General features: G+C 46.4%; 1 protein-coding gene across 2 annotated transcripts; it reads right to left on the bottom strand.

The window, feature by feature from the left end:
- Window positions 1-233: 233 nt before the first annotated feature.
- On the bottom strand, window positions 234-18,939 carry pdgfab (platelet-derived growth factor alpha polypeptide b). 2 transcript variants are annotated; one of them, XM_086185482.1, is made up of 7 exons: window positions 18,327-18,939; window positions 17,128-17,224; window positions 13,153-13,287; window positions 11,901-12,091; window positions 3,478-3,604; window positions 2,796-2,920; window positions 234-2,229 (listed from the first exon to the last, which is right to left on the bottom strand). In XM_086185482.1, the coding sequence occupies exons 1-6, from the start codon at window positions 18,390-18,392 to the stop codon at window positions 2,847-2,849; spliced, it is 690 nt and encodes a 229-aa protein (XP_086041608.1). In that variant the 5' UTR covers window positions 18,393-18,939; the 3' UTR covers window positions 234-2,229; window positions 2,796-2,846. The 2 variants fall into 2 exon arrangements, with proteins under 2 accessions (XP_086041608.1, XP_086041609.1); XM_086185483.1 differs by lacking the exon at window positions 2,796-2,920.
- Window positions 18,940-20,051: the final 1,112 nt, after the last annotated feature.

The following is a 20,051-nucleotide window of genomic DNA, read 5'->3' as shown; positions in this document are numbered from 1 at the left end:
TCCTCCTGGTTTCTGTCCCTCCCATCCCAGTTGAAAAAGTTTTTTGAAAGTGTTTCTCTTCACCCTGATTGAGGATGCTGCACCATGTCGTGGCTTTGTGAATAAAATATGATTGATAATCTGCTTTACTTCTGTCTATTATTTCCAGTATATTCTTTAGCTTTTCTTTTGCAGGACATCTCAAGTATAAAACCCAACAAATTATGGAACTCAACACTCAGTGAACAAATTCATAAGCAGAAATATATTTATTGTTGAAACATAAATATATAAATTATGATTATTGCTGTCTTTAGCCAATGGAGGAAACGTGATAAAGGCTTAGTGATAGCGTACTGGCATTTGTTCGAATCAAACAGCTCCAAGCATGGTCCCTGGTTTACTGACAACAATTGAGGTGAAGGAAATTGCAGAACAGTGATGACAAGGCAGCTTTATAAATATAGCACCAATTAACTGATGGGTTGGAAATTCACAGGTGGGCTGGGCTCCTCTCTAAGAGCTGATGTTCACAAACCAGCAGCAGTAAATACTGCAGTGCAAACCTCCTCATTCTGACTCACGGAAGACAGTTGTTTTGACACCGTTGCCCCGGTTACACATTCATCACTCTTACAGGACCTGGAAGTAAGTGTTTACTCCAGTGGGGAACAGGTTCAGGCCACCTCCGAGTACATCGGTCCACTTGGCATGTGGCTTTCCACAAAAAAATAAGGTGTGAGTCCCCTTTCAAAGGGTGGAAAGATTTGTTCTCCCATCAATAGAAGAGTAAAGCTCAGCTTAACAAGGAGCCCATTCATGCGCTCGTCGATTTGCTTTGCTTACTCATTCACTCTTTAAGCGAGTCAAGGTGAACTTTGATTTCTGCACAACAAGCGTGCTGGTAAAGCAGACTGGGCGGGCATCGTTCTTATCAGCATTAGAGCGAAATGGTTGAAAAATAACTCCATAGGCTCTGTCCGGCCCACCGTGCACACTAGAGTTGCTGTGACATTAAGTTTGAGAGCGTTTACCGGATTGGCAGAAGTAAAATCCCTTGTTACAGTAAAGGAAGTGCTTATTATGACTGTTAAAGTGAAGCCACTGTATCTCCTAGGTATGCTAACAGCCTTTTTTTTTTTTTGCCCCACCCCTACCTACCCCATCCTTTTTCTTGTCCAATGGATTAAATACAGACATTCAACAACAAAAGAAACAAACATAATTCCTGCTTGGATAAAGGTAAGCATATTATATTTCATAACAAAAATAAAGCATCTTCCTGTACTGACTCCCGCATCTCCTCCTTGCACACATATATCCAAACCATATACAAGACTTGATACCATTTTGATATACTGTAATATAATAAGAAACATGGATGACAAGAATAAACACAACTAAAGAAATGACACTGAGATTGTGACCACACAGAGCTCTTTCATGTCTCCAAAAATCATAAAAGCATCCTTTCTTTTGAACTGGGAGTCAGAGAGCAAACGTCCACACGTATAAATAGTTTGCAAGTAGCGACAGTCTTCTTTTTCTGTACATAGCACGAGGGCACAGTCCCACGCCGCCTTCCTCTTGACTCAGAACAAGCATTCAAAAACGAGCTTCTTGGAAAAACCCTCTCCCATGTGTCTGTTTCTTTTTCTCTGTCCATTGTTTTTTTTTTGTTCTCCTATATCGCTCTGTCTTTCTTCTTGTGTATGCAAGAGTCATTTAAGGGCAGGGCACTTTTATTCTGCCCAGCTGGAGGTCGTCCACTGCTGTTTCGCAGTCTGAGCAACAGATTCCCATGAAAACTCCATCCAATTCTTTCATGGCCGTTTCTGTCGTGTGTCTTGTTCAAACAAAGTCTGTCAAAATTCAACAGAAATCCCTTTCATCATCTCCCTTTGGACTCTTTCAGTTCTGCCTGAGTTCCACAGCATCATTCGCTTTCCTTTCTAATCGGTGGCAGTTGACTCAGCAGAGACGGTGTACCAACTTGCAGAAGTCTTCACGGTTGTTGTTGTTGCTGTTGTTTTAAAGAACCTTTGGCATCGGTTTTTCTTTGTCTGTTGCTTCTTTTTCAAGTCTCTCATTTTTACCGAAAAGTTTTTTTGTTTTTGTGGGTTTATTTTTTTTTAAGGTGGCGTGGTGGGCGAGGAAGAGGATAGAGGGGGTCTCCTGTTAGCGGCATCCTCTGTTTAGGTCCCTCCCACACTGAAGTCCCTTGCTCTAATTGGTCTCACCTCACGTCCACTGAAAGAGAGAGAGAGAGAGAGAGAGAGCGAGAGAGAGAGAGAGAGAGAGAGAGAAAAAACATAAAAATTAGAATTTTAAAAACAAAAATTTTTAGGAATCTTTGCCCAATTGCCTAAATTTGTGCATGCATTTATAACCAAGCTGACAGAACACGCTCAAGACTCGCAGTGACCTGACCAGACATCAACATCATGTCTGGTCGAAACACTTGTGTGTGTGTGATTTTTATTTTTGTGCTGGACAAGAAAACATTTGTGGGTTCCTCTCTGTTTCTGTTAGAGAGGATGAGCTGGTGATGACAAGATGATGGGTATGTTTTGTCTTACAACACGACAATTAACAGTGCACACAATCACAAGCAAGCACAACACAGTGACACAAAGCATGTGTGCGTTCCCGGCAGGCCAAAAAGTCAGCATGCACCGGTGAAGAACAGAGCACTCTTCTCAGACTGATTGGCTGTGATGTGATCTGTGATTTGCAGGCCATTTTTTTCTTTTTCGCCCTGATTGGACCAGTGGAGTGGCATAAGGTGAGAGGACGCTATGGTGCCAAAGTCCTACCTGTTCCCTTCACAGCTCTCCAGTGGACTTTGGGTAATGAATGCAACTTTATTATGTTGCCAATAAATCCTTGCTGGGCCTTAGCTTTTTAGGTTTCCTTTTTTTACCTTTAGCCCTACGGTGGCCTGAAAACACAAAGTCAGGGAGGGTGGATAGGGAGGAGGGTTAAAAGCAAGAAGCAGGGTTTATTATACAGAAAGAGGTACAACAGCCCTGGGACAGAAGCAGAGAGTGCAAAGTTATGACACACAATAAATTCTTCAGATGCCTTATCAGCTCACATCATAGGGCTTTATCTGCTCCCCAGGAGAGAAAGGCTTTAGATCAAGGCATTGTGGGATTTACCTGCTGTCATGCCAAGCAGCCTTTGGACACCCTCCCTTAACACACAGACTCACATGAACTCACACACAAATAGTCATCTAGCATCAAGCTTTACAGTTTTGCAATAGCTGGCCACCTGACAGGTGTGTCTGTTTGAGAGCAGTCGCAGTGAAAAAGGTCAATCAGTGCAAAGCCAAAGAGTCAGACAGGGGAGAAGACTGTCAGACAGACATGACAAGGAGGAGGAGGAGGACAGGAAAGGGCTGGACCGCTGCACTACACTCAGCATGGGAGGGTTTGTTCTGCAAAAAAGGTGTCAGGTGTGTATTGAGACTTTAGGTTTAACAACGAAATTTACCTGCTTCTGCTTCTGAGAGCTCTACCATGTGATGGTGTGATGTGCACACACACTCCAGGTGGTCTTCTAACCGTACAAAGACCTCTTTCAGCTTGGGTCTCCTTCTCACGTACTCCACCTTTGCCACCTGTTGAGAAGAAGAGAGGAAAAAGGTTAGCAACTCCACCGCCATCATTCCTCTTCACTGTGTTGTCAAGGAAAGCTCAACATCAAGAGGCATAGCACTGTGACTGATGACTCTTTCATAAACCGATTCATAAAAATGCCAGCCGTCGCTTTGCATCGCTGTTTGAAGTGTTACGGCAGCATTCCACACAGGCTGATGCATTGGGTTCCGCTCATTGTGTGTGCTTGTGTGTGTGTGTGTGTGTGTGTGTGTGTGTGTGAGAGTGTGTGTGTGTGTGTGTGTGTGTGTGTGTGTGTGTGTGTGCGCTCTGTCGGCTGTTGATCAGGTGTGTAAATACTGAATGGAGCGTATGACCCTGTCCAAGCAAGCTCAAACAATGGGAGATGTAGAGTAGGTGGGGGAGCAGTGTACGCCCTAAGGCCCAGGGAAGGTTTACCCTGGCAGGAGAAGAGAGGCTGTGAGTTCACCCCCTCCTCTGCTTCAGGCCTGGAGCATCCACATCCAGACAGACACACACCTAAACTCACTCGCCCTGTCCTGACATGTAGGCTGTTTTTAAACCACATTAATATTTCTTCATGGTTTAGGGAAAGTGTTGCTTAACTGGACAAGTTTATACAGTCTAATCCATTCAGTAGAACCTCAGAAAGAAAACCCGCTTCTGAATTCTTATCCTTAGGTCCTGCTAACACCCTCTCAGTTTAACACAACAGCACTGACCTCCACTTCCCACCCAATAGCTGCTAGTGAAGAGGACCGATCCACGCAAGGGTTATGTTGATTAGAGCTTAGATGAAAGCAGTATGGACAAGGTTGTGCTGAGGTTATGATGATCTTGTTGTGTAACTCAGGGGAGGTGGCTACATGTTTTCTGTCTCTGATCTGAGTGCCAAGGGCAGGTAATGTCCCACATGGAAATAATATCACCTACTTCACCTATCTTCCTGTTCATTGCATGAGAGAGGATATTGGCCAACAATCTCCCAGCGCTCTCTGGTGTTATGAGTGAAATGGTTTTGCAGTCGGCATGAAGCTCAAACACACACACACACACACACACACACACACACATAGATAGAGGGCCCTCGATCCTGGATGGCAAACTGCCAAGGCTTGCTCCCTCTGCTGAATTAGTCATGCAGACAAATGGATATACCAATCCCTGTCCGATAAAACAAAGCATTACCAACAGCGAATCCCAGTCGAAGCTGTAGCAGTGGCTGGAGGGTCGCTCGGTGGGTATAAATCGGTAAAAACAGGGACCATTTGCCACAGCAATGCAGCAAGGAAACAGAGGAAAGAAGAGATGGAGTGAAAAGAGGGTAAAGCAAGCAGAGGAGGTATGTGGTGTGCAAACAGAGGACAATAGTGTCTGGCAGAACTGTGGGGAGAGAAGGTGAAAGTATCAGAATAGATAGAGGATGGACTATCACTCTCATTAGGAAATAGGAAGACGTGTGTTTGCATGTGTGTTTGCAAACAGAGGAGGTTATTTAAGGAAGGCGGGGGGGGGGGGGCTGACTTGCAATCACGAATAGCATCAGATGACATTCATGTGTGACCTATTAGTGTTTCTAGGTTACCCGCTGAGGAAATGTCTGACAGGAAAGAGAGTTCAAAGACTGATCAAAGATGTATTGTCTTCTGTGAGAAGTGAAGACAGTCTAGCAGCGTGACACCAATTTACCAGAAAGCGTTGCTAATATTTAATCATCTATCAGAGGGGAGATGCAGCTGTCTCTGCGGATGACTCCACAGTTACAGGAACCTCTGAGATGAAGGAGACTTGTATAACGCACACCCATGGAAACACAACTCTTCTGGATAAACAAATAGCTATTGACAGATAAATAAAGCCGCGGACCCGCATGATGAGAGGCCCAGCGGTGGGCTTGTCTTCTTCTTCCTTCTACATCTACAGCCAAGTTACACACACACACACACACACACACACACACACCCTCCCTGCAGGGCTAACTCCACCCACATGATTCATATTCGTGTATGAATGTGCAAATGTGTGCCACCATCAAACGGTCTCAGCCCACTTTATTCTGTGTGATACGGGGAAGTTTCAATGCCACGGAGAGGAAGGAATGCTCTTCTCTCTTTTCCCACTTTACATTTTTAATTCCCACATCTTTAACCACTTCTTCACTTTTGTACAAAGGACACTGGGTTGCTATCCGGTGCAGAGTCAATGACTTCCCACATAAAACATACATCAGAAAGAGACCCCCATCGTACAGCGAGGGGCCCCCACACTCTTTGTATAAATCAAACTTGCTCTAAACTCCCAAGAAAGCTGGGCCCTGAGAAAGAGTCCCCTGAGTGGCTGTGGAATGATATCCGATCCAGAGGGTTGGGGTGAGGCAAAGGGGCTCTGGGAAGCGAACCCCCTTGGTTTGTCCTGAGTTTTCCATGGAGTCTCTGTGGTCCTTCGTTTGCAGCCGATTGTCTTAGTTGGGGTAATTGGGAATTCCCTGAGCGTGAAGCACTGATGAGAGCGTGATAGAGGGGAAAGTTTTGCTCAAGCCTTCCAAGCAAAACATGGCAGATATGTGGATGTGCACTGCAGGCCATGATGAGCTGGAACAGTGACAGAATCGAGCGCAAATAAATCTGCAATGTAAGGAGAGGGAGTGGGGTGGCAATTTATCCGTCGATGGGGGGGCGATTAAGCACTCAGACTTCGTGCACTAAGAAAACAGAGCTCTCCAGTGGAGGTAGACTGAGTCTGTCTCCTGAATCTTGAAAGGCAAGGAGATCTGCAGAGGAGGAGGAGTGAAGCACAGATGACCCAGACTGACAACCTGCTGCTGCTCTCCTCTTCATCCCCGCCATAACATACACACACCTGGGGCGGCGGTGTGTAAAGAGGAGGGAAAGAAAGAGTATTTTGTCTCTACCAGGCCTGAAGTGCAAATAAAAAAAGAAAAAAGGCCCAGAACGGCACAGTCCTCCCAAAAAGACACACAATAATGTATAACCAGATGCGAATATCTGACTGCCCCTGACCACAGCGTGTGCTGCTCTTCCCCTCCCCTGAGAGACTGAAAGAACCATCACGCAATATCAAATATCAAAGAATCTCAAGATGTGTCATTTTTCCATTTGCCTCTTCCCTCCTTTTTTTTGCATGAATTCACAGGAAAATGCAGATGAGAAAGTTAAAGGAGAGAATAAAAAAAGATGGGAGCGACCAATTAGATATTGCAGAGACGGACAGAAGTGGGAGACAAAGTGAAGAGGGAGTCAACAACTATTTCATGTAACAGACAATCAGACTCCAGGACTGAGGAGGGTGTAGGAGAAGGTGGAGGGGGAGGATGAAGTCAGAGGGGAAGAGTGAAAGGGAGGACGGGAGAGGAGGAGGAGGAGGAGTGAGGGAAAATACAGATGAAATGAAGCAAAATATGATTAAAATACGACTGCTACTTTTCCTGCTCAAGCTGATGCATTCCAGCCGGTGCGGCAGTAGCCAAACTCTCCGGCTTCTGGCTTGGTCGGGATGCTCCCATGGTCTCTGACCTGCTCCACAACCCCCGTCGTGCACAACACACTCACACATATATACACACAAACTCCCTCACCCTTCTTCATCTACTACAAGAGCTGAGTGAATCAAAGGGAAAATAATTCACAGCTGCAAAAGGGGACTTCAAACAGGGAGGCCCCTCATTGCCACCCCACCCCACCCCACCGCCCCTCACTTAATCCAGCGGAGGACCCTTCAGCTATTCATAAATCACGCTCACTGTATCACCGTCACACTGTCTTTTATTTATGAAACACCCCGTAAGTCAGGGTCCCACACAACCACATGACTACAGCTACTGCTTCCCCCAACACCCGGATCTGACCCACAGAGGTAACTGTCCATGTGTTTGAACACGCAGTAATGTGTGAGTGTGTGTGTGTGAATCCAAGGGTCTGGGCTAAGGCCGAGATGTGTGGACCCCCACACTCAGCACCGTGGCTATATCCGCCTGGCCTCTGTCAACCTCCACTTTGATCTAGCAGCCATCAACACTTCATTACTCTGCGGCCCGTCTTCCTCTCGCTGCCGCTTCACACAAATGGCCTTGTCCCTGCGCTGCGGTGGGGGAGTTTATGTGGCGTTGCACTCTGTCTCGCACACAAGCATACAAACACACACAGACGCAAACAATCTCCTTCTTGGGTGTATACAGATGTGCACTCTGACCTCTGCAAAATACTTGGTCATTAATATGTACTTTTGTGGCCAGAATGTTTTCTCAACTGTTAAACATAGCATTGATTATTCTTAGTTGAATTTGTGTTAAAAATGAAACTTGAAGAAAGTAGATTCCACCTGCTGCGCAGCACAAGAACTGATTTTCTTTAACTTTTCAAATAAAAAGTTAGCAGCATTTTTGTATCTATTGTTTTTTTTTTATTATCAAATACTTCTATTATTAACATTTTCTGAATTGACCGCATTTAAGTCCTTAAATGTCCTGGGGCCCATAAACTATTTCAGTTTTGTTCTTATCTTCTTTTCAAAACATCTCTGTAAGTTTTTCTGAAGTATGTCAAAAGGAGGAGGATAAAGTTGCTGAAATATCTATTTATATAAATACATATATGATGGGATTCTTGTCTACTTTGAACTTGTTCCTGTATCTGGAGTCATGAATGAGGACGGCTAACAAAATGAACTTACAGACCAAAGAACTGCAGAAGTCGTGAGAGTTAATGAGTACAAGGTTGAGCGACGGCTCTTTTCTTTGCCTTTGTCACGGCCTGTTTACTCTGCCCCACTGGAAGGACAAACAGAGAGGAATTTACATGCACGCTACATGCACATAAGGATACAGTGTGGAAAAGAATGCAAGAAGCATGCATGCATGTCCCGATCTCTACCTAACTGTCCCCTTCTTTTGCGTACGCCGTGTTTCCCATCGGTCCAAAGTCACCGGTTATTTTATGTGCACGTTTGTTTAGCAAAACCATTAGCAGTGCTGGACGCAGCTGTGGCACACACACACACACACACACACACACACACACACACACACACACACGCACAGAAAGATGTGAGGGAGAAGAACAGAGGGAACGGAGGAGAATCGAGCCTCCACGATGAAAGAGGAAGGGTGAAGAAATGTGAGAGATGAAAGATTGCACAGTGCAGATGCTACGATGAAGGGGACTTGAGGGAACTATGCTAAACTATGCCAATTGTACATGAATACCAACACTGATTTTCATTACTTTCAATTCATGCCGTATTTAGACTATAAAACATTTAAGAGCACAATGACACATTGGCCGTTTGTGATAAGGGAAAGAGAAAAGAGAAAAAAATGAGAAGAAATGTGGAAGAATCAGTGGAAAAGAAAGGAGAGAGCCAAAATGCTGGGATGTGGGGGATGGAGGGTGCAAAGTGCAAAAGGAGGTGGAGTTGGGGTGAAGAGGGACCTCGAGGAATTCTGGAATTATAGTATGAACACATAAAATCCTTCGCTCATGAGGATCCGTGTTTGATCCGCATGCTCTATCTATTTTTTCATCTCGATCTCTCTAATTAAATCAACCCTTTGATGAACATCCCTGAACGGCTCCCGAGGTGCTGATCTTTACACTTTCGCTATGACCTTCCCATGCACACGACACAAAAACAATCCCGTAACCACATATTAAGTTTTACAGCTTCTTATAGTGATGGATCAAAGTGCAACATTTAAGAGAAATGAAAGGGAATGACAGGAGTGTTTAGAAGAAACCGAGAAAAAGTGACTTCTCCCACAGGCTGGTCCTATTTAAAGTTGCCCCTTTTTTTTTAATTACTGCAGAACAGGACAAGCTTGTACAGAACAGGGCCTGCACAGACCCGTGATGATTCTTGGGTCCATAGTGTGAAAAAGGAAAGAAGGAGAAAGAGAAGAGAGGGAATAAATAAATAAAGGTGCATGTGGACAAATGCAAAGTGGCATGTGATGGAAAAAAACACAGCAAATGTGTTCTTTTCCCATCCTTGGCTAACAGAAGGAAAACAAGTCAGGCTCGGGGTGGACAGACAACATTTTTAGCTGTCTAATAAATGGACAAACTGAACCCCTATTCAGCCTAACTACTGAGAGGACAGACAGGCGGGAAAAAAAAAACTTGGCATGAGACAATGTTTCTCACACACAATGTGGTGAATGTCTCCTGACCGGAAAGAGCCCTGACAGATGACCTTTCCAGGGTCTACAGCGCCACAGCAAGAACCACATGGAAAGACCGGGCTGCTGCCTACTGCTCCTGAAGGTCCCACTCCAGTCTGTCGGGCCATTATTCCAGCAAGGGTTTAACAGTGTCATGCGGGGGACAACAAGGACGCATGGATCATGACATTCCGGGAATAGCTGAACCAAGCTGTCGTTGGGAGTCTCTCGATCTGTGCCATCACAGACAGAGCTGCAATTGATGACGGCGGACATGACTGTCTGGCAGAAAGAGAGACAGACAGGCTCGCACGCAGACATACAGTTGTATCAGAGCTCCTACCACACTGTGAGTCAGCATTTCTGACCATAAACCCTGCGCCCTGAATGCAATCCTGTGCCAGTGGGTCGTCTCTACTCTCGGATAAAAGGGGAGGTTTCTAGAACATCTTACTATCCATATTAAAATCTTTCTGCCGGTGAACCAAGGGGCAGGTGGGCTCAGCGTTATAAATCTCTGGCAATGTCTCAGAGCTTGAAGCCAGGTAAGATCAGAAAGATTAAAGAGTCCAGACGTCGACTCAGAGGGAAAGACTACACATACACAGAGTTCCAGGTTATCCTGTTTATCCCCGTTGTCTCACACTATTACAAAACAGGGCACATAACTGCCATGCCTCCGGTATAAATACGGCAGGAATATGACTCATCTCCAGCCACGGTGTCTCCTCTGATCCTGAACAGAAGGACGTGTTTTCAAGCTACTGATGCCAAAGAGCCTCTGAGAACAGTGCAACCCCCTTTTCACTCTCTCTCTCTCTCTCTCTCTCTCTGACACATCCCGTCCTCCGGGCTCCCTGCTTCCAGAAAAGACAAAAAAGGCCAGAGAAGGCCAAGCAAACAGAAAGCGGAAAGATGGCCGACCTGTAGCTGGTGACATTCTCAAGACACAGGAAACTGTTTCTCTCACTCTCCCTGGCTGTCTTGTGTCTGACAGGAGTATCCCTTTTGGGCCGACCCTTCAACAGATGTCCTGGCTGAAAGTGCCTACCACCCTCCCTCCTGCTGTACTGGCACGGCCACACTGGCCTCCCGCCAAACATGGGGTTGAGTGATGAGGAGAGAGAGGGTGGTGATCGGCGGTAATGGAAGGAGCGAGGGGAGTGAGCTGGCCACTATTTGGGTACTGGCCAAGGAAGCTCAGAGGAGAGGGGTTGATTGAGATGAACTGTGGTGGTGGTGGTGGTGGTGGAGGTGGGATGGGGGGGTGGATGGAGTGAGGCAGATGAGGAACACAGATTTACCCTATGTGGTCTCCCTTGTCATGCACTTACCTTCGGAGAGGAGAAATGGCTAGTTACTATTAAACGTGTTGAAAAAAGGCACCTTTTTGGAGATGCATGCTTATTTGCCATCCTCCTAAGAGCCAAACAAGAAGATAGATAGCCTAATCTCCTCTGGCCGCTAGTGAGATTGACAACATGAATGGTAGGGGATGGATTAGCATACCTCCGTCTTGCCCCCTCAGATACCAAAACCTGTAGTTCATCCACCTCTGGTTCAAATAGATCAGGTTCAGGTATCTTTCCTGATCCAGCAGTCCCTCTTTTAGCTGTTATCAAATGTTTTAATTGTTGATGAACGGGGCTTTTAAGGTGCTGTGTCAAATCACCGCACCCAGTGGTTTTCAACAGTCTCATCATTATCTAGCAGATGATGTGCACAAGCCTAGTTCCCTTTATGAAGGCTAAGATTGTTTTTGAGAAAAGTATATTTGAATTCTTGGTGCTAAGTCAACTAGCAGTAGCTTCAGGTCTTAGCTCCCTGCTAAAAAAACACACACACACACACACACACACACACACACACACACACACACACACACACACACACACACACACACACAGGATATCTATCTTCTTGTCTGGCTCTGAGGAGGTCAGCAAATAAGTGTATTCCCCCTAAAGGTTGGTTTGTTCCTGTACCCTTGCCATGCAGAAATTACTTTGTATGATGATCGTGTGTGTGTGTGTGTGTGTGTGTGTGTGTGCGTGTGTGTGTGCGTGCGTGCGTGCGTGCGTGCGTGTGTGCGTGTGTGTGTGTGTGTGTGTGTGAGTGTTTACCTTAACGGTGCGGTGGTGCTTGCGGGAAGGGTGACAGCGCATGTTGCTGGTGTTGCAGCAGCCTGTGCAGCGCTTCACCTCCACACAAGGCGGCCATATCAGAAAGTTGGCAGACGTGGGATCCACCTGGCTCCTGGGAATTTCGTAGATCACCGTCCGCGTCTTACACACCGCCGGGACCGCTTCCTCTACTGCAGGACAGAGGCGGAGAGGGAGGAGCTGAGGTACTCAGTCGCACATTTTCCGATGCTGATGTATCATTGTTATCCATTTCACTCACAGCTGCTTCACGCATTCCTTCACTGCTCATTGTTTGATGACTCACTTGATGTGGGAGCTGTTTGCCTTACCTCAAATCACACCCAACCTACTTTAAGGCTGTTAAAGCATGATATAAATTGTTGATCTCATATCAGCTTAGGAGCTTAGGGCTCAAGTAGGTGACACTGAGACTGCTCTTTTGTTCAGAGCCCTCGCTGAGGTTAATGCACCATGACAAGGCCGAACTTTCATGTCCACTTTTGGGAAATCTAATAATGGCCTTTGACCCTTTTGGCCATGGTGAAAGGAGGAAGGCAGAAAGCGCTGAATTTAGGTTTAATGCTGTTACTGGGCTGGTAGAGTAAGATACCCCTCTGTCATAGAGATACAGATAGAATATTTGGACCATTTTTGAGAGGTACATTCTGTCATTTTATCTGTCTTTAAACGCTACGCTGCTAGGAGAGATGCGAAGAACACACAACTAGTCTTAACACACCACATGGCATTCTCCACACCTTCATCAGATATCGTACCGCATGACATTTTATGGAGAAATCTGACTGAGAGCCCAGGCGAGCTGCAACTTGAACCCTGAATGCTTGGAATTTCCACGCTCAAGGATATGTTTCTCTCCTGACGCGTGTCTTAGATCTTCAAACCTTTCGGCCAATTAAAAATCCTCACGTCAGATATCCTCGTTAACCTCACACGTCAGTCTTTGCTTCTCGTGATTGCCATAAATACCATGTAGACATCTTCATTAAGGCCCCTTTTTATCCACAAAAAAGCAGTATAAAAAGCCACTAAATATTATCTTTCTATAATATGAGTGTAAAGCGATCGGCTTCATCTCTTGGAGAGAGACATTCGAGACCTTATTATAAAAGTCTAACATGTTGTGCCAAGTTTTGATGTATGAAGTGTCAAATGTGATCATCGTGATGCAACTGCTGGGCTGCACGGCATAATAGTGCTCACTCCGTCTTACCGATGCTCCTCTTACGCCGGCTGTGGAGCTGGGAGCTCTTCAGGTCGTTGTAGTAACCAGGGTGACGGGAGTAGTTCTTGTGGTGGTTGTGGTGTTTGTGGTGCTTAGGCTCCTCGATAACATCGTTTCCCGTACCTCGTCAAAAACAGAAGGCAATGATATTAATAATAATGCCAACCAGAGATGGTGCACGCACACACGTGCAGTTGAGTCCAGCAGTGCAGCGTCAGCTGCGTTGAATGACTGCGGCGAGTGGCTTGTTAGGTCTCACCAGAAGACTGCGTGTGTGATCCACTATTGATGTTTTATAGACTCCTCCACAACAGACAATGTGTTGGTTAGTCACACGACTCTAATGAGGTGGTTCATCTTATGGCTTCTCATGCTGTATGTGTAACTCATGCCCAGATACCCCGCAGGGGTTTAGGGTTCCCTCTATCACGCTGGCGACTGCGGATGATGTCACACGTTGAGGTAAGAGTATGAAGGATACAGGAAAATTTTGCATGTCACTTGGCTGAACTTTCCCAGCAGGAATAAAGTAGCACGACGATGAGTCAGCACGCTCCTTGAAAAACAACTAGCTTTCACAGACACGAAGGGGACTAAAATGGTCATTTGACAGGTGGTGCTCACTCACCATTATCCCTGTGCCTAATTAGTGGTTTCATGTCTCTCATTAACCTGAAAATGTTTACCTTTTCAATCGCTCAGTGGTTTAGAAAAGTACATGTTTTGTTCTGCTTGCTGTGGTACCTTTTTTTTCCCCCTTTAAATCTCCCTGTAATACAGCCAGCTCAGCTTATTCACAGTCATGGTCATCTGATAAAGCTTACTTGTTTTGGTCCACACCCAGAATATGAGGTGGATGATAGAAGAGTGCCAAAAGCAGCAATAGAATGATAACGCTTGTTCATGGGATACAGCGCAAAGAGCAGAGTCTGAGTGTTTGCTAAGTGGGTGGGTCTACCTGGCGTACGTAGACAGGTATGGCGCACCCGCCCGCATGGCGAACACAATCCTACACCTGTATACTTAGCATAAACACACACTCACTCCTCTCGTCATCATCCGTTACATTTTAAACCTCAATGTACACCAGCACAACACAGCTTAGCCAAACACATCCTCCTGCTCCTTTGTGCTCCAACCAGAGTCGTTTGACGGGATTTCCACCTCTCCAGCTCTGGGATTTGTTGTTTATAGCTTCTGGACCTCTTTTTTTCCCCAGGTCTGTCAGGCCCTCGCCCTAACATCACTCCCTCCTGTAAGCATGGAGAAAATTTCCTTCTAACTTGTCTTGCAGTCAGTCAGACAGGCAGTGACCCAGAATCAAAAGGTCCACAGAAAGGAAGTGTTGACTGCAGCTGAGGACTGCAAGACAGAAAGAAAAAAAAAAGGGCTAAGCCACCGGTCCATCGGGTCCAGAGCAAAACACCGTCTGTAGAGGCAACTGACTGAACCTCCAGGTCTCCCTCTGCCTCGTCTATCCTCTTTATCTCCTCCTGTCAGAGGATGGGGGGCAGTTTGGGTCAGTGCTGACAGGAGAAATGGAGGGAACACATAAAGAAGTCCTTTATAGGCTGCAGAGTCCATTTTCAGCACCATAGAGAGACCTCTCTGTTGATTTTTCTTTTCTTTTTTTTTTTTTAAAGGTGGCTCTGCTATCAGGTGGCATTTGTTTGTCTGTCTGTGCAACTGTCAACTTGCAACTTGGTGGAACCGGAGGAAACCTTTCAATTTCGGGTGGTGGTTTAAACGTGGCTTGAACTAATTTCTCTGGAAATATTAAATTGGCTTTTTATGACCAAATTCAAGCATAGTTTTGGAAATATATCCAGATATGCTCGTTTGTTTTTGTTGTGGATTTGCATGGAATAGAAGCTTGGTGCTCTTAAAAAAAAGCTACAGATGACTTCCAAATAATAACATGCTGGTACTCTGTTACGACACCAGAGAGAAGACGCAAGATTAGAGTCTGTGTTTTGCAGTGAATCAGATTTTTATGACTCGCAAATTACTCCCTCCATTAGCTCCGTCCCTTTACTCCTCCTCCTCCTCCTTCGTTTTCTCCCTCTACCTGTGCAAATAACAAACATGTTGACCTGTTGTAATGAGAGTCTCCATAATTATCTCTGTCTCTCGCCCTCGTTCCTTTATCTTTAAGTTTACAAAGTGTGTTGAGGTCACACGGGCAGCGGGCTCTCCCTGAGGGCGTACGAGCTGGTAGGAGACAAAATAAGTCTTGTCTTTAAAGGAGCTGTAGGGTCATAGGAAGTGCTGCCAACTGTGGAGGAGGTAAGCATGTTGCCAGCTTGTCAGAAACAAAGCAGGTTGCACAACTTTCAGCCTTCCTGAGTGGAATACAACCTCCAGAATCCCAAGACTCCCTCCACCACCTCTGCCCCATGCCAAGAGTCAGGTTCCCTTTTCTGTCAAAGTCCTTCACTGAGAGAGATAAGAGCAGGCAGGCTGGGAGGCCGCCCAAGGAGGGAGACGGGGGATAGAGAGGAGAGGAGCACCTCAGGGGCCAGACAGCCATCTGCAGACTTCAACAAGGTCATTTCACCTGTCAGTCAGAGCTGAAGACGCCATCCTCGCGGGACGAAGGAGGGACGAGTGCAAGACAGTCGTTAGATAAACCCTGAAGGCATCCACAATAACCCTAACACATCCATCCCTCCGGCGCTGGATGATGAAGTTATGCTAGAGAGGTGCTACAGTATGAAGGCACCCGCAGGACGAAAAAAAAAAAAATCACAAAAACAATTGCAGCCTTCATCAACAGCTGAGCTGCATCTCCTCACAGACATGCAATTTTAGCCTCGCTGGACACAATATTCTGTGTGCACATCAACCTATACTGGAAGCTTTACTGTCCCGACCGTTTGCAACAAAAGCTCTGAAAATACCCCTCTGGCTGGCGTCGACAGTCTTTTAATGGGCTGACCAGGGCGGGCGAGCTGGCTCTCAGACAGATTTATGTCCTCGTAATAATAATCAGCCTACTACTGTTACCCTGCAAAACATTCCTCTGTTTGAAGAAAGACATGTTAATTCGATTATAAACACCTCTTCTCATGCTAGGGGCGCTTGTGGGATCTATTCTGGGCTCGGCATATAACGGCCGGGTCACTGTTGTGTTAGCGCAGGTGACTGTGAATCAAGAAAACCAATCAAACGCGAATGACGCCGGCTTATTAGAGCTAATTGATACATCTCTGATTATAAAGAGGAGCGATGATGTCACCTTTGCTGGCCACAATTTTTTTTTCTTGAATATTCGGACATCATTTTATGGTCAGCTCATCTATTTCCATCAACAAATCTATCGAGGAGCCATGAATGTGATATATGACCACAGCCTGAGTAAATAGAGGCTCATGTGAAGCCAAACAGCTTCATCCAGCGCATCCTTGTAACTTAATCTATGACAGTCTGAGACCCCCCCCCCCCGCACCATCACCACCAAAGAAAAAGCTGCACCTCTAAGAACCCGAAGCTGCAAAAACCTGCCCGACCCGCTGTCTCTGCTTACAGGCTGATATACTGTACGGGAGGTTACCGTGGCAACAGCTGCTGGCAGAATATTCAGGTAAAAGCCTGCCAGTGGAAGTCCTCATCGCCTTATCGTGTGTCATATACTTTTTGTGTGCTTGACCTCTGGAGCCTCAAATCCTGCAATCTTACTGACTCAAACATCTGAATCCTTCCATTCTTCCATTTCAGATTTCCTTTTTATCGTAACACTAAAGTCATTAAACTTGTAGTACAGTTATAATTTCAAAAACCTCAATCAAGGAGGAAAAACAAAACCCTTCATTTAGATTTTAAAGCTCCAACCAGTACCTCAAATGTATTACGCTGTGAATTTTTTTGTACAATGGACTTTTCCTTTACTGTACTGTTGCATATACCACACCTTCAAAATGTCCCTAAGATGTGCGTGTAGAAGCGTCAAGAGGCTGAATTTACCTACGGAGTCAATCTCCAGTAGCCGCTGGAGGTCGCTGATGCTGTGGATTTCACTGTGGGACAGTCTGTCTATCAGCTCCTGGGGGAACTCCACTTCCTTCAGGAGGGAGGGCGACGAGGGGAGGTGTGTTGGGGGGGGGGGGGGGTTAAAGAAATCAAACAAGACAGAGAAAAGTTAGAGATGTGTCAGGCCGGCGGTAAAGAGGTGTGTGCAATTGTTGTCAGGATGAATACTTCTGTTTCTATGTGAGAAGATGTTAACAATTTTACAACAACGTGCCAAGTGCCGCTCCGCGCCGCTGACATGGTTCAACTCCTGCGTGAGGAGGAAGGCTTGACGGATTCCCCTCGGAAAATGTGCAAATTTAACTTTGCGAATGCGCAAAAGTTGCCAGCATGAGGAATAATACAGCCACACATTGATATTAGTGTCATGTGGTTGATTCGGTGCCCTCTTCTTCTTCATTCAGGCTGATTCTACTGCAGCGACTTGCATTATTTTTGATAGTAGCGGAGGAGCTAATTACCATTTCTGTTTATTCATCTGGTTTAAACAGCGGTGTAACCACTCTCCGAGTCCGGACCCCCTGCACCTCTTAGAACCGCCTGCCTGAGTGCACAGCAGCTCGCCTCACTTTGCACTTGCTGCGGTCCTTGCAAGCCCCTCGGCTGCAGTAAACCCTGCAGCCTCGCAGGAACAGGAGCTATTTATACCGTACCCGGAGCGGTTCCCATGAAAGCGCTTCGCCCTACCAAAACGTTTGACCAGTTGGCTCGGGCTACAAACAGATTTGGCACAAAAGCCAAAAATAACTGCAATATGCGTCCAAGTGCAGGACGCGATGTTGGCTCTGAAAAGCGCGCAGTCACTCGCCGCCCCCCGTGGCAACTATAGACCGCGAGTTCATGCTCGAAATCTACTGCAGTCACACTTCTTAAAATAGCATTTTGGATTGTATTGGTTTATTTCTTATTAGAGGCGGTTTGTGCTGGTTCATGGAAATGCAGCTGTGATGAGGGCCATCTATCATTCAGCCTAATTACAGGCGTTACATCCAAAACGTGGAGCTAATAGTCTACTTGTTACAGGGCGAATGCACCCCGCGCCCCCGTGTATGTCACGGTGCCAGAGGCTACCGGGCCCTCTCTCTCTCTCTCTCTCTCTCTCTCTCTCTCAGCTTGAGTTCTTGTAACTTTACCTCAGCGGCGGCCAGCAGCAGCAGGTACGTCGTCCACAGCAGGAAGTAACAAATTGCGGCTCTCATCTCCCTTTACTTCTGATTTAACCCAAAACAAAACAAAAGTGCTACTTTGGAGGAGCCGCGGAGTCGCTCCTGGCCCCCGAGGATCCACAACCATCCCCTCAGGGGGAAGAAAGCGGGGATGTCAGAGCTGCTCGGCGGGTTCGGTGGCTGCACTTGCTCGTGAGAAGCTGAGGAGGTTTTGAAGTTGTTATTCACATTGGAGCGCGTCCTCTTCAACAAGCTGTGTGCGGCAGATCGACATAGCTCCTCAGGCGCAAGCGGGACAATCCCAGGAGACAAGTCTGACGCGCATTGCACTTGTCCTTCACCCTCGAACACTTCAACTTCGGTAAAGTTGACTGGAATAATACAAGAACGCAGCTGTCTTCTTTTTTTGTGAGTGGGCGGGTGGGGGTAGACTTTTTCTGTGTTAGAATTTAATAACCCCTAAAAGAATATAATCCAATGAGAAGATCCAAAGGCAGCCGAGGCAGGGAGAGAAAGTCCGTGGTGTGTTTGTCCGGCCAGACTTGCAGCGGTCTGCAGGGCTCCTGGGCTGTGCGGGACTCTGGAGTGAATGGAGGCGCAGCGCGTCTGATCCGATGGATATACAGAGCCAGCAGCTCCGCGCCCGTTTGCGCCTCCCCTCGCGCTTTGGTGACGGTGCGTCTCTCCCGCGAGGCGAGCTGGTTGGCTGATTGGATGACTTAAGACTTATGTCCCCCCCCATCCCCACCCACCCCTCACTTACCCCCTCACCCCAACTCTCTCTCTCTCCATCTCTCTCTCTCTCTCTCTCTCTCTCTCTCTCTCTCTCTCACACACACACACACACTTGCTGTGTGTGTGTGTGTGTGTGTGTGTGTACTGCCCATTCAAAGATTCAGCCATTGATAGCGATTATCGATGACTTGAAAGATTGTAAAAGAAATACTAAAAAGACAAATACTGACTTTAAAGAGCGGATAAAGATCATGGGAGTGTGAGGATGATGATGATGATGATGATGATGATGAGTGCTCCTTGCGGGGAGGGGGGGGTGTTTTTGTACAAACACATGTCTGATCAAATATGACAGGGCGGTGATGATGATGATGATGATGATGATGACGGTGATGAGTCTCGCGATGCCTCATGATGATGAGACAGTAACAATGTGTCTTTGTGCAATCCGTGGATTTGTTACAAAAGCATCAAATCAATTAAATAAAAATGTCCTTAGATGTAGCAAAAATACACGATATGATGACGGTAATACACGATAACCACCATCCCGTTCTTGCTTCTCACCACGTGTGAGCATGGCATCGCAACTAGTTAACAGCAGGTTAACTGTCAACTAGTTCGAACCTGTTCCGAGGACTCCACGGTGATGGGAGGTCTGGGAGAAGAGCCCGGGGGCCTGGTAAAACTCCTGCAGGAGCTGAGACGCAGACAGCGCGCACATGAATTATCAGCCAGAGGTGACAATCAGCGGCGATCCACAGGTCACCAAGCCTGGTGGTCCGCCCTTCGCCTCGACCATTCAACTGGGTCGCATAGCACAAACCTGGCCTGAGGGGCTCTGTGGCCGCATGGAGAGGCTGCTGCAGCTGGTGGAGTAATTATTCATGTTAACTGTTTTTATAGGTCCGTGAAGATCATTTTAAGATGGTACCGGAGCTGAAAAAAAATATTATA

Source organism: Aulostomus chinensis, chromosome 18, assembly GCF_037954235.1.
Source record: "Aulostomus chinensis isolate RoL2024-O1b breed Wild chromosome 18, RoL_Achi_v1.0, whole genome shotgun sequence".
Taxonomy (NCBI): Eukaryota; Metazoa; Chordata; class Actinopteri; order Syngnathiformes; family Aulostomidae; genus Aulostomus; species Aulostomus chinensis.
This window is presented reverse-complemented; position numbering and strand designations above follow the sequence as displayed.